The sequence below is a fragment of the Octopus sinensis genome, linkage group LG9 (assembly GCF_006345805.1).
Source record: "Octopus sinensis linkage group LG9, ASM634580v1, whole genome shotgun sequence".
NCBI classification, from domain to species: Eukaryota; Metazoa; Mollusca; class Cephalopoda; order Octopoda; family Octopodidae; genus Octopus; species Octopus sinensis.
The window spans coordinates 89,258,003-89,282,318 of record NC_043005.1 but is presented as its reverse complement, the minus strand read 5'-3'; the positions used below and the strand labels follow the sequence as shown (position 1 = coordinate 89,282,318).

Genomic DNA, 24,316 nt, shown 5'->3' with positions numbered 1-24,316 from the left:
CAGACAAAAATACAATATCTTCTTCACCATCATGCACATCTAGATGACATGGAAACAAAATTACGAAAATATCTGCAGATTCCCTTCATTGTTTTTGCACTAATTCTACCACAAACAGGAAGGAGAACATGCAAATCTTTAGTCAAACATAATTTTGCAGGGAGATACGATACTGGCTGCACAGCACCCAAAGGTCAAAGGGTACCAGATGTATGGGTACCTGGTTTTTCTTTTTTTGTCTCAGGTAAGGAATTCAGACTGATGCCATATTGTCAAGAATTTGTGATGGACACTATTATTCTGTGACATATCAATCTTGCTTGCTCGCTTTTTCTCTTTGTAATAAATCTGTTCTCTTCTCTAGGACAAAATTTGCTCAGCTTAGGCATTTTACTGGAATGTTGCATGCTGGGAGGAGATGTGAGGGTGCATCTATGTAATCTACATGTTGCAACAAACAGCAGCTCTGTGAGATGGTACCACTTTGGTGGTCTACTTGCAATTGAAAGAAACAGGTGTACGTCTATACTAAAGTCTCATTTGGAGCGAGACGGATATTCATGTAAGATGTGATAGCAATACTAGATTCCGATGACCAACTGACATCATCGAATGCTTCTTCATTTAAAGTGAGATCTGAAAGGAGTGGGTTCCGTATGGGAGAATGGTAAGGACTGTGAGACTTATTTGTAGAATGTTTGACCGAAGCCTTAGTCTCTTCTAACATTCGTTTACTAACATCTGAAGGCTTTACAAACTTTTTAGGAGATTTCTGGTTTTCTTCCATTTTGCAAGATAAAGCAGCTTTTTCTGCATTTTGTGTCTTGTCTTCTGAAGGCTTTTGTTGCTGTTGTTGTTGTTGTTGCTTCTCTTTTTCTTCTTCAAGTTTCCTCTGAGCACCCATGATAGACCGCATGGTCAAACTGCTTGGTTGCATGTAACGTGAAGGGACTTCATTCACTGAAAAAAACTGAATGGTTTCACTAACATGGACTGGATTTAAAAACTGACCTGAGGAATTTTTTTCAGATTTCCAGGAATCAAAGAGTTCCTGTAGTTCGGATCTTTGTTTAAAGTCATCAATGCAGAACTTAGAATCAGAAAAAAAACGTTGCGGAATCCGTGCCTTGACCTCATCGTTTTGGGAAGATCCGAATCCAAGACTTCGAAGGATTTCTTCAGGATTTGCTTCTCTGCTCTGTAAAAGAATGTCAATGCTGAAAATAAAAACAAATACATTTTTTAGTGAGTGACATCATCATCATCATCATCGTTTAATGTTCGTTTTCCAAGCTAGCTTGGGTTGGACAGTTTGACTGGGGTCTGAGAAGCCAGAAGGCTGCACCAGGCACCAGTCTGATCTGGCAGTGTTTCTACAGCTGGATGCCCTTCCTGACATCAACCACTCTGTGAGTGTAGTGGGTGCTTTTTATGTGCCACTGGCACAGGGATCACAACTACAATTTCCATTTGATTTTCATTTTGATCTACTTGACTCAATAGGTCTCCTCAAGCACAGCATGTCGCCCTATGACCCAAGGTACTTTGTAACAGTGCATAATTAAAGGAAGTTTATAATTAAGTAATAATAATAATGTTGTGTTGTGACCCCCTTCGGTCATGAATGACCATGGGATTGCACCTAGAAAGTTCCCCTCCGTGGCACATGTCTGTGCAAGGTTGTTTATGGAAGACCAGCAGTCGCCTATGTATACCAGCCTCCCCTCTTCACACCACCGATACTATCCAAGGGAAAGGCAAAGGCCGATACAGCTAGGCACTAGTGATGTTGCAACTCATTTATTAATGTACAAGTGGCCGAGCACTCCACAAACATGTGTACCCTTAACGTAGTTCTCGGGGAGATTCAGCATGACACAGAGTGTGACAAAGCTGGCCCTTTGAAATACATGTACAAAAGAAACAGAAAGAAAGAGTGAGAGAAAGTTGTGGTGAAAGAGTACAGCAGGGTTCACCACCACCCCTTACCAGAGCCTCGTGGAGTTTTAGGTGTTTTTACATTCAATAAACACTCATAATGCCCGGTCTGGGAATCAAAACCACAATCTTATGACTGTGAGTCTGCTGCCCCAACCACTGGGCCATAATAAACATAATAATAATAATAATAATAATAATAATAAAATAATAATAATAATAATAATAATCCTTTCTGCTAAAAGCACAAGGTCTGAAATTTTGAGGGACGGGTCTAGTTGATTACATCGACACCAGTGTTTCACTGGTGCTTAATTTACCGACCTTGAAAGGATGAAAGGCAAAGGTGACCTTGGTGGAATTTGAACTCAGAACATAGTGGTGGGTGAAAAACTGCAAAACACTTTGTCCAGCATGCTAACAATTGTGGTGGTGGTGGAGAAGGAGGAAAACTAGAAAAATATTTTTGATCTACAACATAAGAGAAACTTTAAATTGTTGCTTGATCTGCAAGAAATAGCAGCCAAGCTTCTCTCAAATCACACACCCTGCTATCTTTATGAAGCAGGAATGACACATTGAGAAATGTAATCCAAGATAAACCATGTCTGAAAAGATAACCTAGTCATAGTCAGAATGCTTTTGACCATGTGTTCAACCAAGGTTGACATGGACATCAACAACAAAAACAGGAAGGAAAACAATAACAATAATGACAAAACTAGTAAGAACTGCAGGATTTGAACTCCATCATTTTAGATTATCAGTCCTATGACTTATCCACTGCACCACCTTGTAGATACACCCAAATATGTGTGTGTGTGTGTGTGTGTTTATGTGTATGTATACACACACACATGGTTTGAGTCCCACTGAGCAGGACCATTAAGAAGTGTCTTCTATGATAACCCTTGGCTGACCAAGGTCATTCAAGACAGAAACTGAAAGAAGCCTCTGTGTGTGTGTGTGTGTGTGCACACGCCTCTTTGTTCTGACATTGCTTCATAGTTGTGAACATGTGTCACTTAAGTAGAAATCATGTTTGTCTAGGGCAGTGGTTCTCAACCAGAGTTCATATAAGGTTTGGGGGGGGGGGGCGCACAAGCAAAATACTAAATTGGCGTTCCACAGTAGTATTTCAAGGGTCCATTAAGAAAAAAAAAAATTTGTTTAGAAGTATTTATTGTAAGAAAAGCCAAGTTTCTTTCCCCAATGTTTTGCACAGTCCACCATGTGTCCAGCCACTGAAACAGATTCTCTGAATGAGTGCTTCAGGAAACCTATGCAATGGAATGGGTGAAAAAGAAGATGGGAATCCTCATCATCATCATCTTGATAGAAATACCTATAAAACTACTTTGTAGATATTGAATGGCTGAAGGGGCCCACCTGAATAAAACAGTAATTAAAGGGGTCAATAGGTAAAAAAAAAAAAAAAAATGGTTGAGAACCATTAGTTTAGAGTCGTTTGTGCAAACATTTTCAGTCATGAGGAAACGTTACTTTACTTAGAATCAGGTGACGGTTGATAACAGGAAGAAGATGCTGTTGCAGAAAATCTGCCTCGTCATCATCATCCTCATAGTCGTCGTCATCATCATCATCATAAATGTTCAACATTCAAAGCCTCACAAAATCAACTTTGTTTTTCATCCTTCCGTGGTTGATAAAATCAACTCTACCTGCCATGTCACGACATAAGGAAACAATATTATAGTTAACCCAGGATGATAGATGAGGGGCACAAGAAGTAGGACGACAGAGATGAGTTATGTCCCCTGGTGTCCTGTTCACATTACCCCTTTACCCAATGAAAGAAGCACCAATCATGTACTGGAGTTCATTGAACTAACTCCGCATTTTCTCCATAAATTTGTGATCTCCATTCAAAGCTAAAAATCAATAATTGACCTTCGTAATATTGGATTCCTTCTAAGAAGTAATATCAGAAGACAGTTTATCGTCTTTTAATGAAGTCTTCCAGCTGCTTCCAATTATAAATTAGTGTGTGTGTGTGTGTGTGTGTGAGACTTTGTATAAAGTGTGTGTATATATATGAGAGAGTGTGACAGTATGTATGAGCAAGTGTATCAGTGTGTGTGCATGTGAGTGTGTGTGTGCATGTGTTTCTGTATGGCAATGACAGTGAAAAAATACGTAAATACTCATTAATTGTTATGGCAACAAGTGTGAATATCTCTGTGTGCCCGCAAGTGTATATTTGTGTGTGTGTGTGTGTGTGTGTGTGATAGAGGGTAAATATGAGAAACATTCAGTAAATACCCAGAGACACACACTGCAGCAGCTGTTAACTGAAACACCCACCCCACATCACATTCATTTGGATGACACTGAAATATTGATTTCAAATTCAGGCACAAGGCCTGAAGGGGGAAGTTAACAACATCGACCCCAGTACGTAACTGGTACTTATTTCATCAATGAGATGATGAAAGGCAAAGCTAACCGTGACGGAATTTGAACTCAGAATGTAAAGGTGGACAAAAATGCTGCCAAGCATTTTACCTGGCAGGTTAATGATTCTGCCAGCTCACCGCCTAAATAATAATGATGATGATGATGGTGGTGGCGGTGGTGGTAGTGATGATGATTTCAAATTTTGGCACAAGGTCAGCAATTTTGGGAGAGGGGATAAGTTGATGACACAGACCCCAGTGCTCAACTCATATTTATTTTATTGACTCCCAAAAGGATGGGAGGCAAAATCAACGGTGGCAGAATCTGATCTCAAAACGTAAAGACAGACAAAATGGCTCTAAGCATTTGGTTTACCACCCAACAATCGCACTTTTTTAAAAAATGTCAATGTAAAATGTTTTTCCATTGTTCATATGGCAAAGTTTCTTACAGCAAATTTTCCGGACATGTATTCTGGTCAAGATGGAACCAGTGCAGGTTAATTCTGGTGGGAGAGTACAGATGTGGAGCAATACTCCAGTACCTAGGACATTAAACTCTAAATAAATTTTCAGCATTTTAAACAGGATGAAGGTGGAATGTCTACAACTTCTTGGTATGGCTTCTATAAGCAGGCCACATGTCACCGAGAGCAGACAGTAATATTGGAAGCACACACACACACACACATATATATGAGAGCAATAAATCAAATTATAATAAGTAGCAATAAATTTATTGAAAAATAAAGAAGAGCAAACCAGGGATAAATGAAACCTATGTCATAGGCACAGCTGTGGATAAGATATTGGCTTAGAAGTTTGCTTCCCAACCACAAAGTTTTGGGGTCAGTTCCACTGCATGGCACATTGGACAAGTGTCTTCTACAATAGCTCTGACCCAACCAAAGTCTTGTGAGTGGATTTGGTAGGCGGAAATTGAAAGAAGTCCATCATGTGTATGCATGTGTGATTTAATATTATGCGGGTAATAACCTTATAGCATGCTTTACAAAGCTCCTCCTCAGATATCGGCTACCATATGCTATCATATCATACAGAAGGAATTCTCCTTTTACTGAATATACATGTGGGAATCTGTTAATATCCACAGAATTCATACCCAAAAATTATAATAGAAGAAGAGGGAATATATATAATTACACACACACACACACCACACACACATATATATATATATATATATATATATATATATATATATATATGTATGTATATGTATATGCTGAGGACATGCGTAAGCTTGCAAGGAATGAAGCCTGTATACTCCACTGGATGTGCAATGTCAGTGTGCACACACGACAGAGTGTAAGTACCTTGAGAGAAAAGTTGGACTTATGAAGCATCAGATGTGGTGTGGAAGAGAGACAACTGTGCCTGTATGGTCATGTGGCGAGAATGGATGAGGATAGCTGTGTGAAAAAGTGTCACACCCTAGCAGTTAAGGGAACCTGTGGAAGAGGTAGACCCCAGGAAGACCTGGGATGAGGTGGTGAAGCACGACCTTCGAATATTAGGCCTCACCAAGGCAACGACTAGTGACAGAGACCTTTGGAAACATGCTGTGCATGAGAAGACCTGGCAAGCCAAGTGAGACTATAACCCGTGGCCTATGCCAGTGGTGTAACAGCTCACTTAGGCATACCTTTCTTTCATTGGACACTAAACTCTGCTTGCGAAGACCTGTTGAGGCAAATGAAATCGAAATCAAATTCGATGACAGCACCGTATGACTGGCATCCGTGCTAGTGGAGCGCTAAGAGCACCATCCGAGCATGATTGTTGCCAGGGCCGCTGACTGGCTCCCATGCCAGTGGCACATAAAAAGCACCATTCGAGTGTGATCGTCACCAGCATCACCTTACTGGCACTTGTGCTGGTGGTACGTGAAAAACAACATTGCCAGTGTCGCTGGACTGGCTCCATGCAGGTGACACATAAAAACACCATTTGAGTGTAGCTGTTGCCAGTACCGCCTGACTGGCCCTCGTGCCAGTGGCACATAAAAGCACCCACTACACTCTCGGATTGGTTGATGTTAGGAAGGGCATCCAGCTGAAGAAACTTTTCCAGATCAAGATTGGAGCCTGATGCAGCCATCTGGCTCACCAGTCTGCAGTCAAACTGTCCAACCCATGCCAGCATGGAAAGCGGACGTTAAATGATGATGATAATGTATGTGCATGGGTGTGTGTGTTTCCTTGTCTTGATGTCATGTGATGATTGTTAATGAGCATCACGATCATACAAGCAGTGTCATTTCCAATATTCTGTGAAAACACAACTGGTCATGGATAAGTATTACTCGGAAACAAGTGAGGGTTGGGGACAGAAAAATCTGCCCCAACAAATTCCATCTGACCCATGTCAGCATAAAAAAGTGGATGTTATGATAATGATGATGGTGATAATTTTCTGGTTCATATCAGTAAAGTTACATGCCAGAGACATTCTCAAAATTATTCATAAACATCTTGCTATCATTAATTCTATGTAAGAAAGTCTTCTAAGACTAGTAGTAAATTAATTCTGCTTACACGTAGCCACATGTGAATATAAAAACTGAAGAATCACAATTTTACATGAGTTAGGTCTCATGCAAATATATAGGTTAAATATATAAATATTTATAGGTTAAATAATTAGGTTAAATATATCACACAGTAGGTTATATATATGTTATCACACAGTGTTAAAGACATCAGAATTACACAACAGAATCCAACAATATGCTGCATACATTACACACAAATCAGATGCTTATGTTACGACACAGTTTGTTACTCCAGTTAATGTTACAACAATGGGTTTTTTCAGTGACTGCCACTTAATTACTTAATTACACAAATTACTCTCATAATTGGGTTCACACAGCAGATTATAACAGGAAGTTACAAACAGCAGTATCGCACAAAATGTTATAAATACTGGTTTTATATTTTGATACAGAGCCAACAATTTCAGAGGGGTTAAGTTGATTATGTGGCCCCCAGTATGTAACTGGTATTTATTCTATCGACTCCGAAAGAATAAAAGGCAAAGCCAACCTTGGTGGAATTTGAACTCAGAACCTAAAGATGAATGAAATACTGCTAAGCTGTTTGTCCTGCATGTTAATAATTCCGCCAGCTTGCTGCCCTTGAAATGCTGTAAATACTATCGCAGAAACATTAGTCCTGTTATCAAATGTTATTATTATGGCACCTGTGCCAGTGGCACGTAAAAAGCACTGTTCAAGCGTTGGGCCTCATGGAGACAGTGATAGGTGACCAAGGCCTTTGGCAATATGTCGTGCTTGTGTAAACCTGTCAAGCCAAGCGAGACCGTAGTTGTGACTGATGCCAGTGTCAGGTTATTGGCAGCACGTAGACAAATCAGATTGGAACCTGGTGCAGCCCCACCATCACCATCGGCTTACCAATTTTCAGTCAAACTGCCCAACCCGTGCCAGCGTGGAAATCGGACGTTAAACGATGATGATGATGCAAAAAGCAGAGATAGAGTGACAGAGAGTCGAAGGAATGGAGTTGAGTGAGAGAGAGAGAGGGGGGGAGAGTGAGAGAGAGAGAGAGAGAGAGGGGAAGCAGTCAGTGATAAAGTAGAACACCAGCTAAATGTAGTTTTATGAGTTGCAGTTTTGAAACAAAGTAACCTAACAAGCTCCCCCCCCCCTGGGTACACTTCACCAAAATAAATTAAAACAATAACAAGAACAATTGAATAACGAACGGACAAATGAACCACCACAACGTTGACGGTATCAACTGCTAGGACCTCATTCTGGTCTCTCATCTTTTTTGCTTTTACTTGTTTCAGTCATTGCACAGTGGCCATGCTGGGGCACTGCCTTGAACAATTTTTTGTTGAATGCATCGACTCCAAGGCTTACTGTTTTTTAAACTTGCAACTTATTCTATCAGTCTGTTCTGCTGAACTGCTAAGTTATGAGGAGACAAACGGACTAACTGGTTGTCTCCTCATAACTCCACAGTTGTCTCCACTGGTTGTCAGCAGTGGTAGGGGACAAACACACACACTATATATATATGTGTGTGTGTATATATATATATATATATATGTATATATATATATATATATGTGTATATATATATTTATATATATATATGTGTGTGTGTGTGTGTATATATATATATATATATATATATACACACACACACATATATATATATAAATATATATATACACATATAAAGTGATCTAAATTAAAATCTTCCATTAAAATTCCATATTGATTTATGTTCCAAACACCAGGTTTAATAACGACAATTTTATTTTATTAAATTCCTCATTGTTTTCAAAATTAATTAAAACAAGGCAACATATTTCATTAGAAATATAATGCCAAAAGCGTTAACAATGCTACATTGATTTGCTCCATTTCAAGTGATTTCCCATGTTTTAGATTCCTGACATTGGTTCTCCTCCCATTTTCACAACTTGGTTGAGTTTCATTTTGCCGGGTTCACATCGTGATGATTCTGGAATGCTACGAATTTTGTTCTTTTTTTTTTTTTTAATTATGTCATGATTCCATTTGATATCAACAAACTATGATGTGCACCCGTGCATAACAAGGGTATCATTTGCTCAGGCGTGTGACTACAAGTTGTCAGTCGATATACTTGTCCATGACTTACCCTGAAGAGTTCGGTAGATGAAACAAATCGTTTATTTTGTTGTTATTGTTGGCTACTTTTATTATTTCATTTGTAAACAATATTAAACGATCATGATAAGCAATCACTAGTGACAGAAAGAGTGATCCATGTCCACACACCTCTTGCGTGTTTGGCAATTACATAACCAGCCACACTTCAAAACAGCGACCATTCCATTTTCTCAAATTAGGTACAGTATACTGCTTCTGTTCTTCTAAAATCATAAATTGCTTAACACTAATAAAACCCGTTCCTCATTCTACAAAGTGGCCCCTTCCTCTTTCCCTCTCTCAAACTGCTATCTATGTTGCCCTAATGTCATTTAGGGGCATGGCTGTGTGGAAAGTAGCTGGCTTCCCAACTATGCAGTTTTGAGATCAGTCCCACTACGTGACACCATATGCAAGTGCCTTCTACTATAGCCCCTGGATGACCAAAGCTTTGTGTGTAGATTTGGTAGACGGAAGCTGAAAGAATCCTATTGTACATGTGCATGTGTGTGTGTGTATATATATATATATGTCAGGAATCTAAAACATGGGAAATCACTTGAAATGGAGCAAATCAATGTAGCATTGTTAACGCTTTTGGCATTATATTTCTAATGAAATATGTTGCCTTGTTTTAATTAATTTTGAAAACAATGAGGAATTTAATAAAATAAAATTGTCGTTATTAAACCTGGTGTTTGGAACATAAATCAATATGGAATTTTAATGGAAGATTTTAATTTAGATCACTTTAAAAGAAGTTGTTATCTTAGAAGCAGGGATGGTCCTGGGTGGGTTGGTATCAGAAGGGTTAAAGCAGGGAAATGAATAGGTCACTGAAATTCTAAGTGTTTTATGTAGTGGAGAACAATCCAAGATATGGACATAATCAAATGTTATACAACTGCCAAGGAATGGAAAGGCCAAAAAGTATAAAAAAAAAGAACCAATTAGTTAATTAACCATCCAAAAGCATGGTGTTGCATTTTATTTTCTCAAATAAACCATCGCTGAAAATAATAAGTGAACGACTTATTGACTTTGAGAGAGAAAGAGAAAGAGAGAGAGAGAGAGAGAGAGAAGAGAGAGAGAGAGAGAGAGAGAGAGAGAGAGAGAGAGAGAGAGGAGAGAGAGAGAGACTGTTGAGTAAACTTGTAGAGGTAATATTCTAACAGAAAAGTCAGACCTTCTTCTTCCACCCCATCACTTCAAGGGCCTTAAAATAGCTTTTGACCAGATTTTATAGTCTACTTTTTGATGCTTGCATGGGTCACATAAGAATATGTTAGGGCATAGTTTTCTATGGCTGGATGCCCTTCCTGACACCAACCCCTACTTGCTTTCAAGCAAGCTAATAGATAATTTCTGCCTTTTAAGTAACAAAGGGACTGGACTTGTTTACACAGAGAATTAGAAACAAATGCAATGATACAAATGAGCCTTTTGTTTACAAAAATTGTACTGCATCTGCCAAATCCACTCCCAAGGCTTTGGATGGTCTTCGGCTATAGTAGAAGACATCTGTCCAAGGTGCCATGCGGTGGGACTGAAACAAGAACCATGTGGTTGGGAAGAAACTTCTTAACTACACAGCCTTACCGGCATCTATAAAACTAAATTGCTGTCAGCAAGTTTATCATGGGAAAATACAACACAGACCAACCAAATGTGATAAAATCATTAAAGAAACAGTCCAAACTGGCTGTTTTGGGGTTGGACATTCAGCATGTCAGTGGTTTAGAAGAAAAGAGGATATCAGACATGTGTGTGTTCTTTCATAAATTTTTCCAGTATTTACGCTTTACCTATTTCTTTACTACCCACAAGGGGCTAAACACAGAGAGGACAAACAAGGACAGACAAACGGATTAAGTCGATTATATCGACCCTAGTGCGTAACTGGTACTTATTTAATTGACCTCGAAAGGATGAAAGGCAAAGTTGACCTCAGCGGAATTTGAACTCAGAACGTAAAAGCAGACGAAATACCACTAAGCATTTTGTCCAGCGCGCTAACGATTCTGCCAGCTCGCCGCCTTTACCATTAAGCTAAATTACCCAGTAACGAATTCTTTTGCAATTTTAGAACTTATAAATTTAGCTTCATAAGACACTAATGTATTTTTCTGTAATGTAGAGATAATTTATCCTGTTCATGCTAATCTATTAGCATTATCCTGCATTTGAGAATAAAAAAATTAATTCTGTATCTTTCAATACATTTCAACGCTTCTAAAACAACCTTTGTTTACTTTCATTGTAAGTTGAATTTTTCAGCATATTTCAAGAATACATAATGATGGAAGCCCTTCAGCATTTTGAAGGAAATGCCAAAGTAGGTGACAGAGACATCAATAAGCTCTGTTTTGCAAATATTGCTTTGTTTGATTATGTTGCTGGAGGATATTCCATTGTCTTGCAGTCTTTATAGATCTGCAAAAAGATATGGATTAAAAAAACAAAAACAAAAAAATCCAAGTAACAAACAGTCAATAGCAGGGAAGAGAGTAAAACACGATGAATTTAAATATTTGGGAAGGACAATCATGAGTGCAACACACTCACCACTAAGCCATGTGTATTATGTACACACATATACACACATACAGGCGCAGGAGTGGCTGTGTGGTAAGTAGCTTGCTAACCAACCACATGGTTCCGGGTTCAGTCCCACTGCGTGGCATCTTGTGCAAGTGTCTTCTGCTATAGCCCCGGGCCGACCAATGCCTTGTGAGTGGATTTGGTAGATGGAAACTGAAAGAAGCCTGTTGTATATATGTATATAATATATATATATATATATATGTGTATGTGTGTGTGTTTGTTTGTCTGTGTTTGTCCTCTTAGCATTGCTTGACAACCGATGCTGGTGTGTTTACATTCCTGTCACTTAGCGGTTCGGCAAAAGAGACCGATAGAATGAGTACTGGGCTTACAAAGATTAAGTCCCAGGGTCGATTTGCTCGACTAAAGGCGGTGCTCCAGCATGGCCGCAGTCAAATGACTGAAACAAGTAAAAGAGTAAAAGAGTATTTGGGAAGAACAATCATGAGTGCAACACACTCGCCACTAAGCCATGTGTATTACATACACACATATACACACTTATATACACATACATACAATGTGAGTGTATGTGAACGCATGTGTGTGTGTGTGTGTGTGCGCACATGTATTAAAACAATGTTAGAAATGTCAGGAAACCTTATAGTCCTGACATATTCTGAAAGAGTTCTTTTATACAAAAACATTTGAAAAAGAAATGGGAATAAAAAAAAGATGTCATTTTCTGACAGCTATTTGTGAAGTCAAAAGACTTTGATATATGGAAGTGGTGACAACGAAATAACAGAGATTAAATCTGTGGAGGAGGAGGTTGTGGTGGTGGTGGTGGTAGTTGTAGTAAAGAAAACCAAACAAAGTTACAAGTGTCCTGTCACAAGATAAAAGAGGTTGACGATATGAGTGGCAACAACCTGCAGAAGCCTCTTCCTTTGATCTTTATTACTCTAAATGTTACAATGCATATCAGACTCTCATTCAAAGCTGTCTTGCTCTCCTCCAGACTCATTCACCAACATAATTACAGAAGAATGTCTGGTCTCCCAGTAACCTGATCCACATAAGAACACCTCTTCTCAAGGTGACATATATTTGGAGCACAGGCAGCCTCGCTTCACTCCTTCCACTCCAATTTACAGTACTGCAATCTTATGAAGCAATAACAGTTTCTCTATGTAGTCATCCAAGATGCTAGAAATAGCAGTCAAATCTTCCTCATATTACATCTTAAGATAAAAGGAAGGACATGATTGATTATGTAATCCGAGATAAATTACATTTCAAGAAAGACATGATGGTCACAGGTAGAACGCCTTTAATTATAGGTCTACTCAATCAAGATTAACATTAGCCAGGCTTCACCATCAACTTGCAGGCTTTCAACTTTGATACTACCCCCTCGTTACTATCGCAGCCCCTACCACATTCCGATTCACAGATGCAACTAACAGGCTCTGTTGTCTCAGATAATAACATTTTAAACCAAGATAATAAGAACAGTAGTAGTTCGTTTTAGGTACAACTGTTTAGTGCAGGTGTGGCTGTGTGGTAAGAAATTAGCCTCCCAACCACATGGTTCCGAGTTCAGTCCTAGTGCAGGGTACTTTGGGCAAGTGTCTTCCATTATTACCTCAGGCTGACCAAAGCCTTGTGAGTGGATGTGGTAGACAGAAACTGAAAGAAGCCAATCATATAGATATGTGTGTGTGTGTGTGTGTGTATGTGTGTTTTTGTCCCTCCCCCCCACTTGACAAATGCTGTTGATGTGTTTACAAATCTGTAACTTAGCTGATTGGCAATAGACACTGATCAAATAAGTATCAAGCTAAAAAAAGTAAGTACTTTGATTAAATATTCTTCAAGGTGGTGCACCAGCATGGCCACAGTCTAATAACTGAAACATGTAAAACACAGAAGCTATATTTATATATATGATGATGATGATGATGAATTATCGATTCTCTTGTCGTGAACGACAAATGAGAGTTCAGTAAAATAAAGCATTGATCATGTTTTACGGACACGAACGTGTCTCATAAATATGTATGTATATATATATATATATATATATATATATATATTATATATATATATATATATATATGTTACCAGTGTCGCCTTACTGGCACTTGTGCCTGTGCTAGTAGGGTGCCAAGAGCACCATCCGAGTGTGATTGCTGCCAGAGCAGTCAACTGGCTTCCATGCCGGTGACATGTAAAAGGGCACCATTTGAGCGTCATTGTTACCAACGTCGCCTTACTGGCAACTGTGCCGGTAGCATGTGTAAAATGATTTGAGTGAGGTCATTGCCAGTACCGTGTGACTGGCCCCTGTGCCGGTGGCACGTAAAAAGCACCCACTACACTTACGGAGTGATTGGCATTAGGAAGGGCATCCAGCTGTAGAAACCCTGTCATATCAAGATTGGAGCCTGGTGCAGCCATCTGGTTCTCCAGCCCTCAGTCAAAATCGTTCAACCCATGCTAGCATGGAAAGCAGATGTTAAACGATGATGATGATGATATATATAGGGGTGGGGGTTCCTTACCCTGACATTCCAATAATAGTTGTAAATAAGCATTCATCATCATCATCATCTTACAGGCAGGGACTTCATTTCTAATCTTCCTTGTAAATATGTCCAACCTTGAGGGGTGACAATAGGAAGGACATCCAGCTGTAGAAAATCTGCCTCAATGAATTGTGTCCAACCCATGCAAGCATGGAAAAGTAGACATTAAAACGATGATGATGATGTTGGTAATGATGCTATGGTCACAGTAGCTGTGGTAGTGGTAGAGTTTAACTATTGAGATACCTTTGCAGTTTGTTTGATAAAAGACAGTGGGGGGATTATACAGGCTTATCTCAATACCACCAAGATATAACCTGCGCGGGAGGTGAGGTAGATCTAATCTATGGCTTAGTTTAGCTCCATGTGGTATCCTGAATAGCTTTAGTGGTGGCCATCCTGTTGCAACCATTCAGGTTATGTCTCAAGTTTAAAGGAAAACTACCCCACTCCTTCTACCCCTTACCAGTCATGGAGGCCTCAAAGAGGATCAATGGTGTTCCTCCACTGGCTGAGCCATAGAAAAGGACCAACCCACTCAACCAGCCAATAAAACAAACAATTAACAATAATAAGTTAAGTGTTAAATTTCATAACTAACCTACTGGAATTGGTCCCAGCAGAGAGGTCAGAGCCAAAACTGTGTTGTCTTCCTGTAACAGTGTGTAGCCATTGTTGGGTTTTGTCCTGTGGATTAATAACCAGTTGGGTGCTATCTTTTGAGGCTGGTTTTTCTCCGGCCACATCTGTAGAATTTTCAAGGGGTTTACTGAAAGAAAATCAGAAGAATTCTATGTAATAAGTGATTTTCTTTATTATTTTGTAAAGATGGTGGACTGATGTAAAATGGAGAGAAAGCAGCAGAGAAAACGCCATGCAATATTTAGTTTCTCACATCCATTTATGTTTGGCATTCAAATGACATTGCCATCCTTCATGCAATTAGGGATCAGTTGGGACCAGTTGACTGTGGCCTGCTATGCTCAGTTTAAAATATATTATTTTGAATGTTGTTGATGTTTAGCCACAGGAGAGCGCTCATTGAACATAGTCATTCTATCTAGGCCTTTTAACACCATTAACAATTTTATCTTTACTTAGAATATCTAATTCTTCTGGGAACACTATTAACAATTTCATTTTTATCTGGGCTATCTAACTCATCTCCAAGATATATCTGTGGTAGGTTTTAAACTCAGCACTGCAAGTTAATCCCTGGCAACAGATAGGGATCTTTATCTACCCATGGCACTTAATTACAGCTAAGAGACAAAATCAAGAATTGTCTTAGCAATGGCATGATGCAGGAATTGATTTCAGAGAAAAAATAATTGACAGAGTTTCAATTTTCAGAGTTGTGTGTCACAAATGATTTTTCTCAATTCCTTCCCCCTTTTATCTCTCTGAGATGGAGAGAAGTTGATTCGCTATCCTTTCTCTTCCAACTGGGGTACCCATGTATCTACTCTACAGCAAAACACCTATCCTTATCCCTCTTTACCTTCAATCTCTCAAATGGCCACCCTCGCTTCAATACTACTCTCCACCTCCACTCCAAACCAAGGAGTCTTGTCTTGCAAGTTACTTGGTGCCCCTGTCAGTGCTGGTGCCACATAAAAGCATTGGTGCTGGTGCCATGTAAAAAGCACCCAGTACTCTCTGTAAATTGATTTGCATTAGGAAGGGCATCTAGCTGTAAAAACAATGGCAAAAACTGACAATGGAGCCTGGTGCGACACCCCCACCCATCTTTACCAGCTCCTATCAAATATTCCAACCCATACCAGCATGGAAAATGGATATTCAATGATGAGGGTGTGAAAGTGAAGTAAAGAAGGGAGAAGTGAAATTGAACCAGCTTATTGTAAGAGCAACACTCATTGCTATGTCTCCCCATGATTAGAAACACCTACACCAGGTATTGTTTGAGCACAGAAAGCAAGCCTAAACCAAACTAGAAGATAACAAAGCTGATATAAAAGGCAAACACCAGGCAACAACAGAACGACAAATTATCCAACTATCTCAAGATGTAAGTTTATATACACTGAACAAATACACCAAGACTGATTATGTAATTACAAGAACATAAAAGGATTGTCTTAATTAATAAAGCTATTCACATAGAGTCTTACCCTAAAACATGTTATTTCTGTCCAAGATCACAAATGATCTATTATAACTCTTTTACATTGTTACAGAATCTGATGGAAGCCTTCTTTCCTAACTGTAAATTCAACATAATATAAATTTTTACTTCAGTTAAAATCTCTCATTACACCAGCCAAGTATTTCTAAGTGTTCAGCTTATATCTATTCTTGCATTGTCACTCATCCAGCAGGAGACACATTCCATACATATGACACAGTAAATAGTCATAGATGGATAGCTTCAATGAAAGCCAAGATAATCTTAGCCTACACTGGAATTACTCTCACTCTTAGTAATAACACTAAGGGGACGACGACGTAAAGGACTTCAAGCTTTCCACACAAACCTATGAATTCTGTTACAAGAAGTCGTCTTCTTCTTCTTCTTGCCACTGCTGTTGAGATAACACTGTTGACAACAGTGGTAATCTAACTATAGTTACTGAGACTGTCTCACCTATGGTTTGGTGTACACTTGACAGGATATGACCTCAAGTTCCCAACAAAATCCCTACTTCAGTTTCAGCTTAACCCTTTAGCATTTCAGATTTCTTTGACAAATTTTTATTTATTCAGATTGTTTTCAATTAATCACGCATTATCTCTAGCTTTGAGATTCCAGTGATGTAATTACATATCTTTAAAGAGCTAATCGTACCATTTTGCTTATGAACAACACAGCTTACAGTAAATGCATCTTAATTTACCTGTAGGTAAACTCTAACTTGAATATTACTGTTGGTTTGATGGTTTCAAGTTTTCTGTACTCAAACAGCATGTAAACTAAAAATTCAGTGAATCAAGGCAGGTGTGTACATGTATTTATGTGTGAGTCACAGAGCATTGGGCCTCATGGAAGCAAGTGGCTGAATTCTTTTCGAGTGTTAGGCCTCACAGAGGCAAGGTGGCTGAGTTCCTTTGGGCATTGGGCCTCATAGAGGCAAGTGGCTGAGTTCCTTTTGAGTGTTAGACCTCACAGAGGTAAGGCGGCTGAGTTCCTTTCAAGTATTGGGCCCCATAGGGACAAAGTGGTCGAGTTTCTTTCGAGTGTTGGGCTTTACGGAGGCAATGACCAAGATTTTTGGCATTATGTCATGCTTGAGAAGAAGAGCCATCAAGCTGAGTGAAATCGCAGTGGTAGCAGATACTGGTGTCATGCATATGGTACCCATGATGGTGGGACCTATTACACTCTCAGGGTGGTTGGCGCAAGAAAGGGCATGCAGCCATAGAAAAACCACATCAAATCAGACTGGAGCCTGGCGCAGCCTTCCAGCGAGCCAGCCCATGCCAGCATGGACAAATGAAAACATTAAATGATGATGATGATATACATATATATATATATCTTTTATTAACACATGAATGGTGATGTCAATTATATAACTAACATGATTATGAAACAGTTATAAACTAATAGAATAAACACCTATTCTCTCACTTCTTTTATCTGATCTGAGCAATTTATATATCTGTCTGTCTGTCTATCTATCTATATAGATTCAAAATGTGACCACGTGTGTATCGTTGGCGATTTTTTTCCTCTGTCTTCCTTTCCTTAGATCTTTCCTTTTTTCTATGTTTCTGATGAAGAGCTCCGCTTGAAGCGTTAAATCCTCCTTCTTTCTTTCCTTTCCTGAGCATCCAATAACACTATACTTGTTCCACGTCCTCGCATTGTTGTGTTTTCATGTTTGGATTAACTTTATATATGTATATATATATATATATATATATATATATATATATATACACTCACGGAGTGGTTGGCGTTAGGAAGGGCATCCAGCTGTAGAAACACTACCAGATTTGACTGGGCCTGATGAAGCCTTCTGGCTTCACAGACCCCAGTAGAACCGTCCAACCCATGCTAGCATGGAAAACGGACGCTAAACGATGATGATGATGATGATACATATACACGTAATATTACTAAAGCATATTACTCTACCTCCGGTATTCAAGTATTATTTTTTCCACCTAGTTTCACATGTGCTTACTCTAGCATATGATTCAATGTATATGTAGCAATAGCATAGGCCCTCAGAAATTCCAGATTGGTGTCTGGCATGCTGGAAGGCCACTGGGAGTGAAACAGCCCTTAGCTTTTGGTAAAACATGACTCTAGAAGGTTACCCTGATGTAAAACCAGATGTGCGGGGAATAGCATTGGACATTTTGAGGAAAGTTTGCAATTGAGGTCATGGTGCTCTCCTGAGCCTGTGACCCCTATTGGCACTGGATATCTTGCCCTGGCTTATCTCTAGAACATGTTAATAGGCTGGAGAGGGTTTGTGAGGTGTTGTGCATGCCTAATTGGGTTTAAAATTTTAGGGTGTCCAATTACCGGCAAGGCAACCATCTGATGCCCCAGTCAAGTAGGAGGACATAGTGGCGAGGATGAAAGCCGAGGACGTGAACCTAGGTGCAATAACTCCATGCACAGGTATTGCTGGCATTTTGCATGAGCGATGGTCAGTGATGGTCTTCCTTTGCCATGAGTGGACAGCTTTCATATACATACACACACACACACACATATATATATATATACACACACAAATATAGATACATACAGTGTGTGGTGAATATATTGTCGTCTAAATGACACAAAAATGAAAATAACACTGACATCTCATTTTAACAGATATATTTACCAAAATTACATAGAAATATAGTGGAAATTTAGTGAATAAAATCGCCATTGGCTTTGACCACAGCCTCCAGATGACTTTGGAATCTCGATGAATGCTGCCATAATTCTTGCCTTCAGTTCATCTTCGTGTTACAAGGAGTTTTGTTGCTCTCTCACACAACTGCACCCCACACATGATAATCAAGGGGGTTGCAGTCTGGAGAGTTAGGTGGCCACAGAAATTGTCTGACAGCCATGGCTGGGTTCTCTTGTTTGTGTGGCATGGTGTAGAGTCCTGTTGCCAGATATAGAGTCTTCCAACAGCCACCATCTTGACCCAGGGCAGCACCACCTCTTCCAGGTACTTGATGTAGGCCTCTGTGTTGAGTGTGAGGCCGTGTGAGTGTGAGGACATTATGAATGGAGGTATAACACCATCATCATTAGTGATCACTCCAAACACCATGATGTTGACTGGATGTTTGGTTTTTATCACTCTCAGTACGTTTTAGGTCATGGCAAGCCAATGGTTGTTCTGTGTTTACCAACTGTTTATTCTGGAGCTTCCAGCATGAATACCAAGCAGTACAGCATGTTGTTTCAAAATTTCTGGCAAAGTGAATTGCATCATGGTGCTGTTTTTCTCATAGACAGTGCCCAACTGATCCTACTATACTGTGTAGTCAACAAAATCAAAAACAAACAATGTACGGGCACAGAGTTAAAAATATAAAATATATACAGTTTACCCATTGCATTGTGTGTATGTGTGTGTATGTATGTATGTATGTGTGTGCGCATGTGTGTGTATATATATATATATATATATATATATATATATATATATAGAAAGGGTATCCAACCACAGAAAACCATGCCAAATCAGACTGACGTCTGGTGCAGCCGTCCAGCTTACCAGCCCTGGTCAAACAGCCCAACCCATGCCAGCACAAACCAAGTGGTTTCAGTCCCATTGCATCTTGAACAAGTGTCTCCTATAACTCCATAACAACCAAAGACTTGAGACTGGATTTAGTGGATGGAAACTGAAAGAAGCCCATTGTGTGTGTGCATCAATATAATGGATCTGAACATTAGTATTATGAACATAAAAGGAATACTATGTGGATACAGGCTCCCTTTTATTCATCATAGTCATCCAGGCAATAACAGAGGAAATCAATAGGGGTTGTCCCTGGGAGCTCCTCTATGCTGATGACCTGGCCCTCATAGCAGAATCACTACCAGAACTAGAAAGGAAATTTCAGGTGTGGAAGCAAGGTTTAGAATCAAAAGGCTTTAGAGTCAATGGAGCAAAGACCAAAGTTCTAGTAAGTAGGAAGGTGAACACATCACACACCCCTCAGGTAAGTGGCCCCGCTCGAGCTGTAGAAAAGGTGTAGGTAGAAACTCCATAAGATGTACCCAGTGTAAGGTATGGACACATAAGAGGTGCAGCAACATCAAAGAAAGATTAACCGAGAAGATCACTTTTGTGTGCAGCAGATGCACAGGAGCAATAAACACCACAGATTCTCAGAAAACAGATTCCATCACACACCCTGGGGGAGAAACTAGAAGTAGTTGATAGCTTCCATTACCTAGGTGACCAAGTTAGTAGTAGGTGTGGATACTCAGAGAGTGTTACCACTAGAATAAGAATAGCCTGAGCAAAGTTTAGAAAGCTTCTTCCCCTACTGGTGACAAAGGGTCTCTCGCTCAGAGTGAAAGGTAGATTGTACGACGCATGTGTGTGAACTGCCATGCTTCACGGCAGTGAAACATGGGCCGTGACTGCGGAGGACATGTGTAGGCTCGAAAGAAATGAAGCTAGCAAGATCCACTGGATGTGTAATGTCAGTGTGCACACACAACAGAGTGTAAGCACCCTGAGAGAAATGTTGGACTTAAGAAGCATCGGATGTAGCATGCAAGAGAGACGTTTGTGCTGGTATGGTCATGTACAACTGATGGATGAGGAGAGATGTGTGAAGAAGTGCCACTCAAAAACAGTTGAAGGAATCTGGTGTAGAGGTAGACCCAGGAAGACATGGGATGAGGTGGTCAAGCATGACCTTCGAACATTGGGCCTCACAGAGGCTATGACGAAAGACCGAGACCTCTGGAGATATGCTGTGACTGCGAAGACCCGGCAAATAAAGTGAGTTCTCAGCTGTATCCCACACCAATTTCGCATAACCAGCCCCAGCCCATTCAAAAGTACCTTGGATCGTAGGGCGACCTGCTGTGCTTGAGGAGACCTATTGAGTCAAGTACATCAATATCAAAATGAAAATCAAATGGAAATTATAGTTGCAATACCCGTGCCGGTGGCATGTAAAACGCACCATCCAAATGTGGCTGATGCCAGCGCTGCCTTGACTGGCTTACGTGCTGGTGGCACATAAAAAGTACCAACCAACTGTGGCCGTTGCCAGCCTCCTCTGGCCCCTGTGCAAGTGGCATGTAAAAAGTACCCACTACACTCACAGAGTCGTTGGCATTAGGAAGGGTATCCAGTTGTAGAAACACTGCCAGATCAGACTGAAGCCTAGTGCAGCCTCCTGGCTTACCAGACATACTAGAAATAACGACAAAATTTTCCTTAAATCATATCTACTGTTTTAAAAAGGGTGGACATAATAATGCAGTCTTAAATACACAATGTCTAAAACAAAACCTGAAAAATAAGCAGATCAACACTCACCTGAGCTGAAACAACTGGTTAGAATGTTGCAGATTTAGAAACAAGCTTGGAACATTTTAAAAGGAAATGAAATAAGAATGTATGTATGACTTGCGGAATACCAGAAATCACTGATTGATAGCCTGGCTGCGAGGGTCAGATTATGTTTTAGATGATAGGTCAGAGAACAAACTGCTCAGCTTAACTGGGACGACCAGCTTTGGTGAAAGGTAATCAAAATGATAAAAATTCAGTCATGTTGGAACATGTGAGACAGGCTTTTGTTTGTTAGTGAAACACATTTGATTGACTGCTTTGGTGCTAGAGGTCTGAGTAACAACAGCAACAGCATCAATGTCAACAACATAAAGAATACAATTGGTGTTTTAAATAGTTATTCTCATTACATAGGTCCATGCCTCTAACTGGCAAACCAATAAAAACAGGCAACCGGATATCAACATTTATAGAGTCCGTGCATGTGTGTGTGTATGTCTCTGTGTGTGCGTGAGTATGTGTGTGTGTGTGTGTGTTTGCATACACACACATATATCCTTTTCTACTCTAGGCACAAGTCCCAAAAGTTTTGGGGAGGAGGGGGCAGACAATTAGATCACCCCCAGTATGCAACTGGTACTTAATTTATCAACCCCGAAAGGATGAAAGGCAAAGTTGAACATGGCAGAATTTAATACACACACACATATCAACACATGCATGAATACACACATACAAGTGAGTGAAGCGATGGAGAGAAAGTAGCAGTGTGAGCACAGTGGTTCGGAGTCAGGTGTATGTCATTTTACTTTGACTCAGCTTCACATGACAAAGTTTTGTGGGCACACACGACATGTCTGTCTCATCAGATACTAAATGACATGAATATGTCCTATGCACCCGCAAAACTTTAAGTCGTGTGGAGCTGAGTCAAACTGTTATTAATATATACTAGCACTATGACCTGCTGTTGCCAGGTCGCAGTAAACATTTCTCACTAAATCAAGAGCTAAGTTTCTTATTATATTTCAGCCTGGGCCAGTTTTGTTGTTTATGAGTTAGTTGGAACTTTTTATGAGAGTAATTAATATTCATTGGACTTCGGTTTTTACACCTGGAATGGTATAACCATGGAAAATTAGCGAGACTGTGTACATGCCATTAGTCAGATGAAAAAGGAGGCAGAAGAAAGCAAAAAACTCGAATTTGGCTGCAAATTATGGACATAAGGGGTCGGTTTATCAATTTTTTTAATAGCTTTCTGGAGTGACTGAGGAAATGAAAAGATCTTCATGATCACCCTCAGACAGTTTTGAAAGCCCATAGAAAATGTGAGCCTTTTATGTGAAAAACTGTGGATTTGTATAAAGGACACACAGACATTTTGTCGTTTATAGATATAGAGATATATATATTCCTACTTTGAAAATGGCAATGAAATATGGGCCTTGACTGGAGAGAACAAGTGAAGGCTTGAAAGAAATGAAGCCAGCATATTGATCTCTAACTGTGGAAGGGGTAGACCCAGGAAGATTGTTATTATGTTAAACTGTTGTATGTCCAAATTTGGCCAAATGCACTTTTTCCAATATTTAATTTTGTTTGTAATACCCAGTTCTTTTGGTCAAACTATCCTATCTCCAGCTGCTTCAGATGTCAAGATATGAAAATTGTCAAAGTGTAGTACAAAGGTTTAGCATTTTTCAAAAGTGTAGCAAGCCCCCCACACCACAGTTTTGTAAAAATATTTCTGACTGAAAATATCACCCATGCATGGAGTTACGATTTTATGCACCCCACAAAGTATTATTGTTAAGCTGAAACTTGGTAATGTAAAAAGAAATGGAAGCGTGAAACTGTTTTTTCATTTTCTGAAAAAGCAATATTTTGGACTTACAACACTTTTGCATAATAGCAATGATATATACATACATACATATACATACATACATATATATATATATATATATATAACGAGATGGTTTACGAAAATAAACAAAAGACGAAGGCAGGTGGAGTACAAACAAACAAATGTATGGCGCTCAGGAATAGAAATAGAAGAAGTCTATTACGTTTCGAGCCTACGCTCTTCGACAGAAAGATACACAGAAAAGAAACAAGGAGAGAAAAAAAATGTGTGTAGGAGCTAACGGTCTATCATGGTGTTCTATATATATATATATATATATATATATATATACACACACACAACCATACACAAAGGGCTTCTTTCAGTTTCTGTCTACCAAATTTATTCACAAGGCTTGGTTAAACTGGAGCTACAGTAAAAGACACTTGCCAAGGTATCATACAGTGGAACTGAACCCAGAACCATGCAGTTGGGAAGCAAACCTAGAAATGATAATTTCTTCCAAAACTTGACGCTTCTGAATCTTGAAGTTTCAGAAACAGAAATTCATGACATTCATTCCTTTGCCAAGGACAAGTCAGAGAAGGAAACCAGTTCCAGCAGCAGAGAAATGACTGGTTGATAGACTGGTTGCTGGTAATGAGAAACAACCCACATGACAGAGCAGCATTATGAATATGCAACAGCACCAAACTATACATAAATTAACATATATTACATAAGTTCAGTCTATAAACACAATAGTTGCTTTTAGTTGAGTGAGTGACCTAATAACCCCCACCCATACCTCTCCCATT

The 24,316-nt window shown here is 39.5% G+C and overlaps 1 protein-coding gene across 3 annotated transcripts in view; it reads right to left on the bottom strand.

Moving 5' to 3' along the window:
• LOC115215466 (protein ITPRID2) overlaps nucleotides 1-24,316 on the bottom strand; it is a 123,607-nt gene that overhangs the window by 49,833 nt on the left and 49,458 nt on the right. For all 3 annotated transcript variants that reach the window (XM_036506076.1, XM_029784629.2, XM_036506077.1), the window contains exons 5-6: nucleotides 14,782-14,949; nucleotides 1,012-1,217 (exon numbers count right to left, since the gene is read on the bottom strand). In XM_036506076.1, the coding sequence (XP_036361969.1) occupies nucleotides 1,012-1,217; nucleotides 14,782-14,949 (374 nt within the window). The remainder of the gene's footprint in view (nucleotides 1-1,011; nucleotides 1,218-14,781; nucleotides 14,950-24,316) is intronic.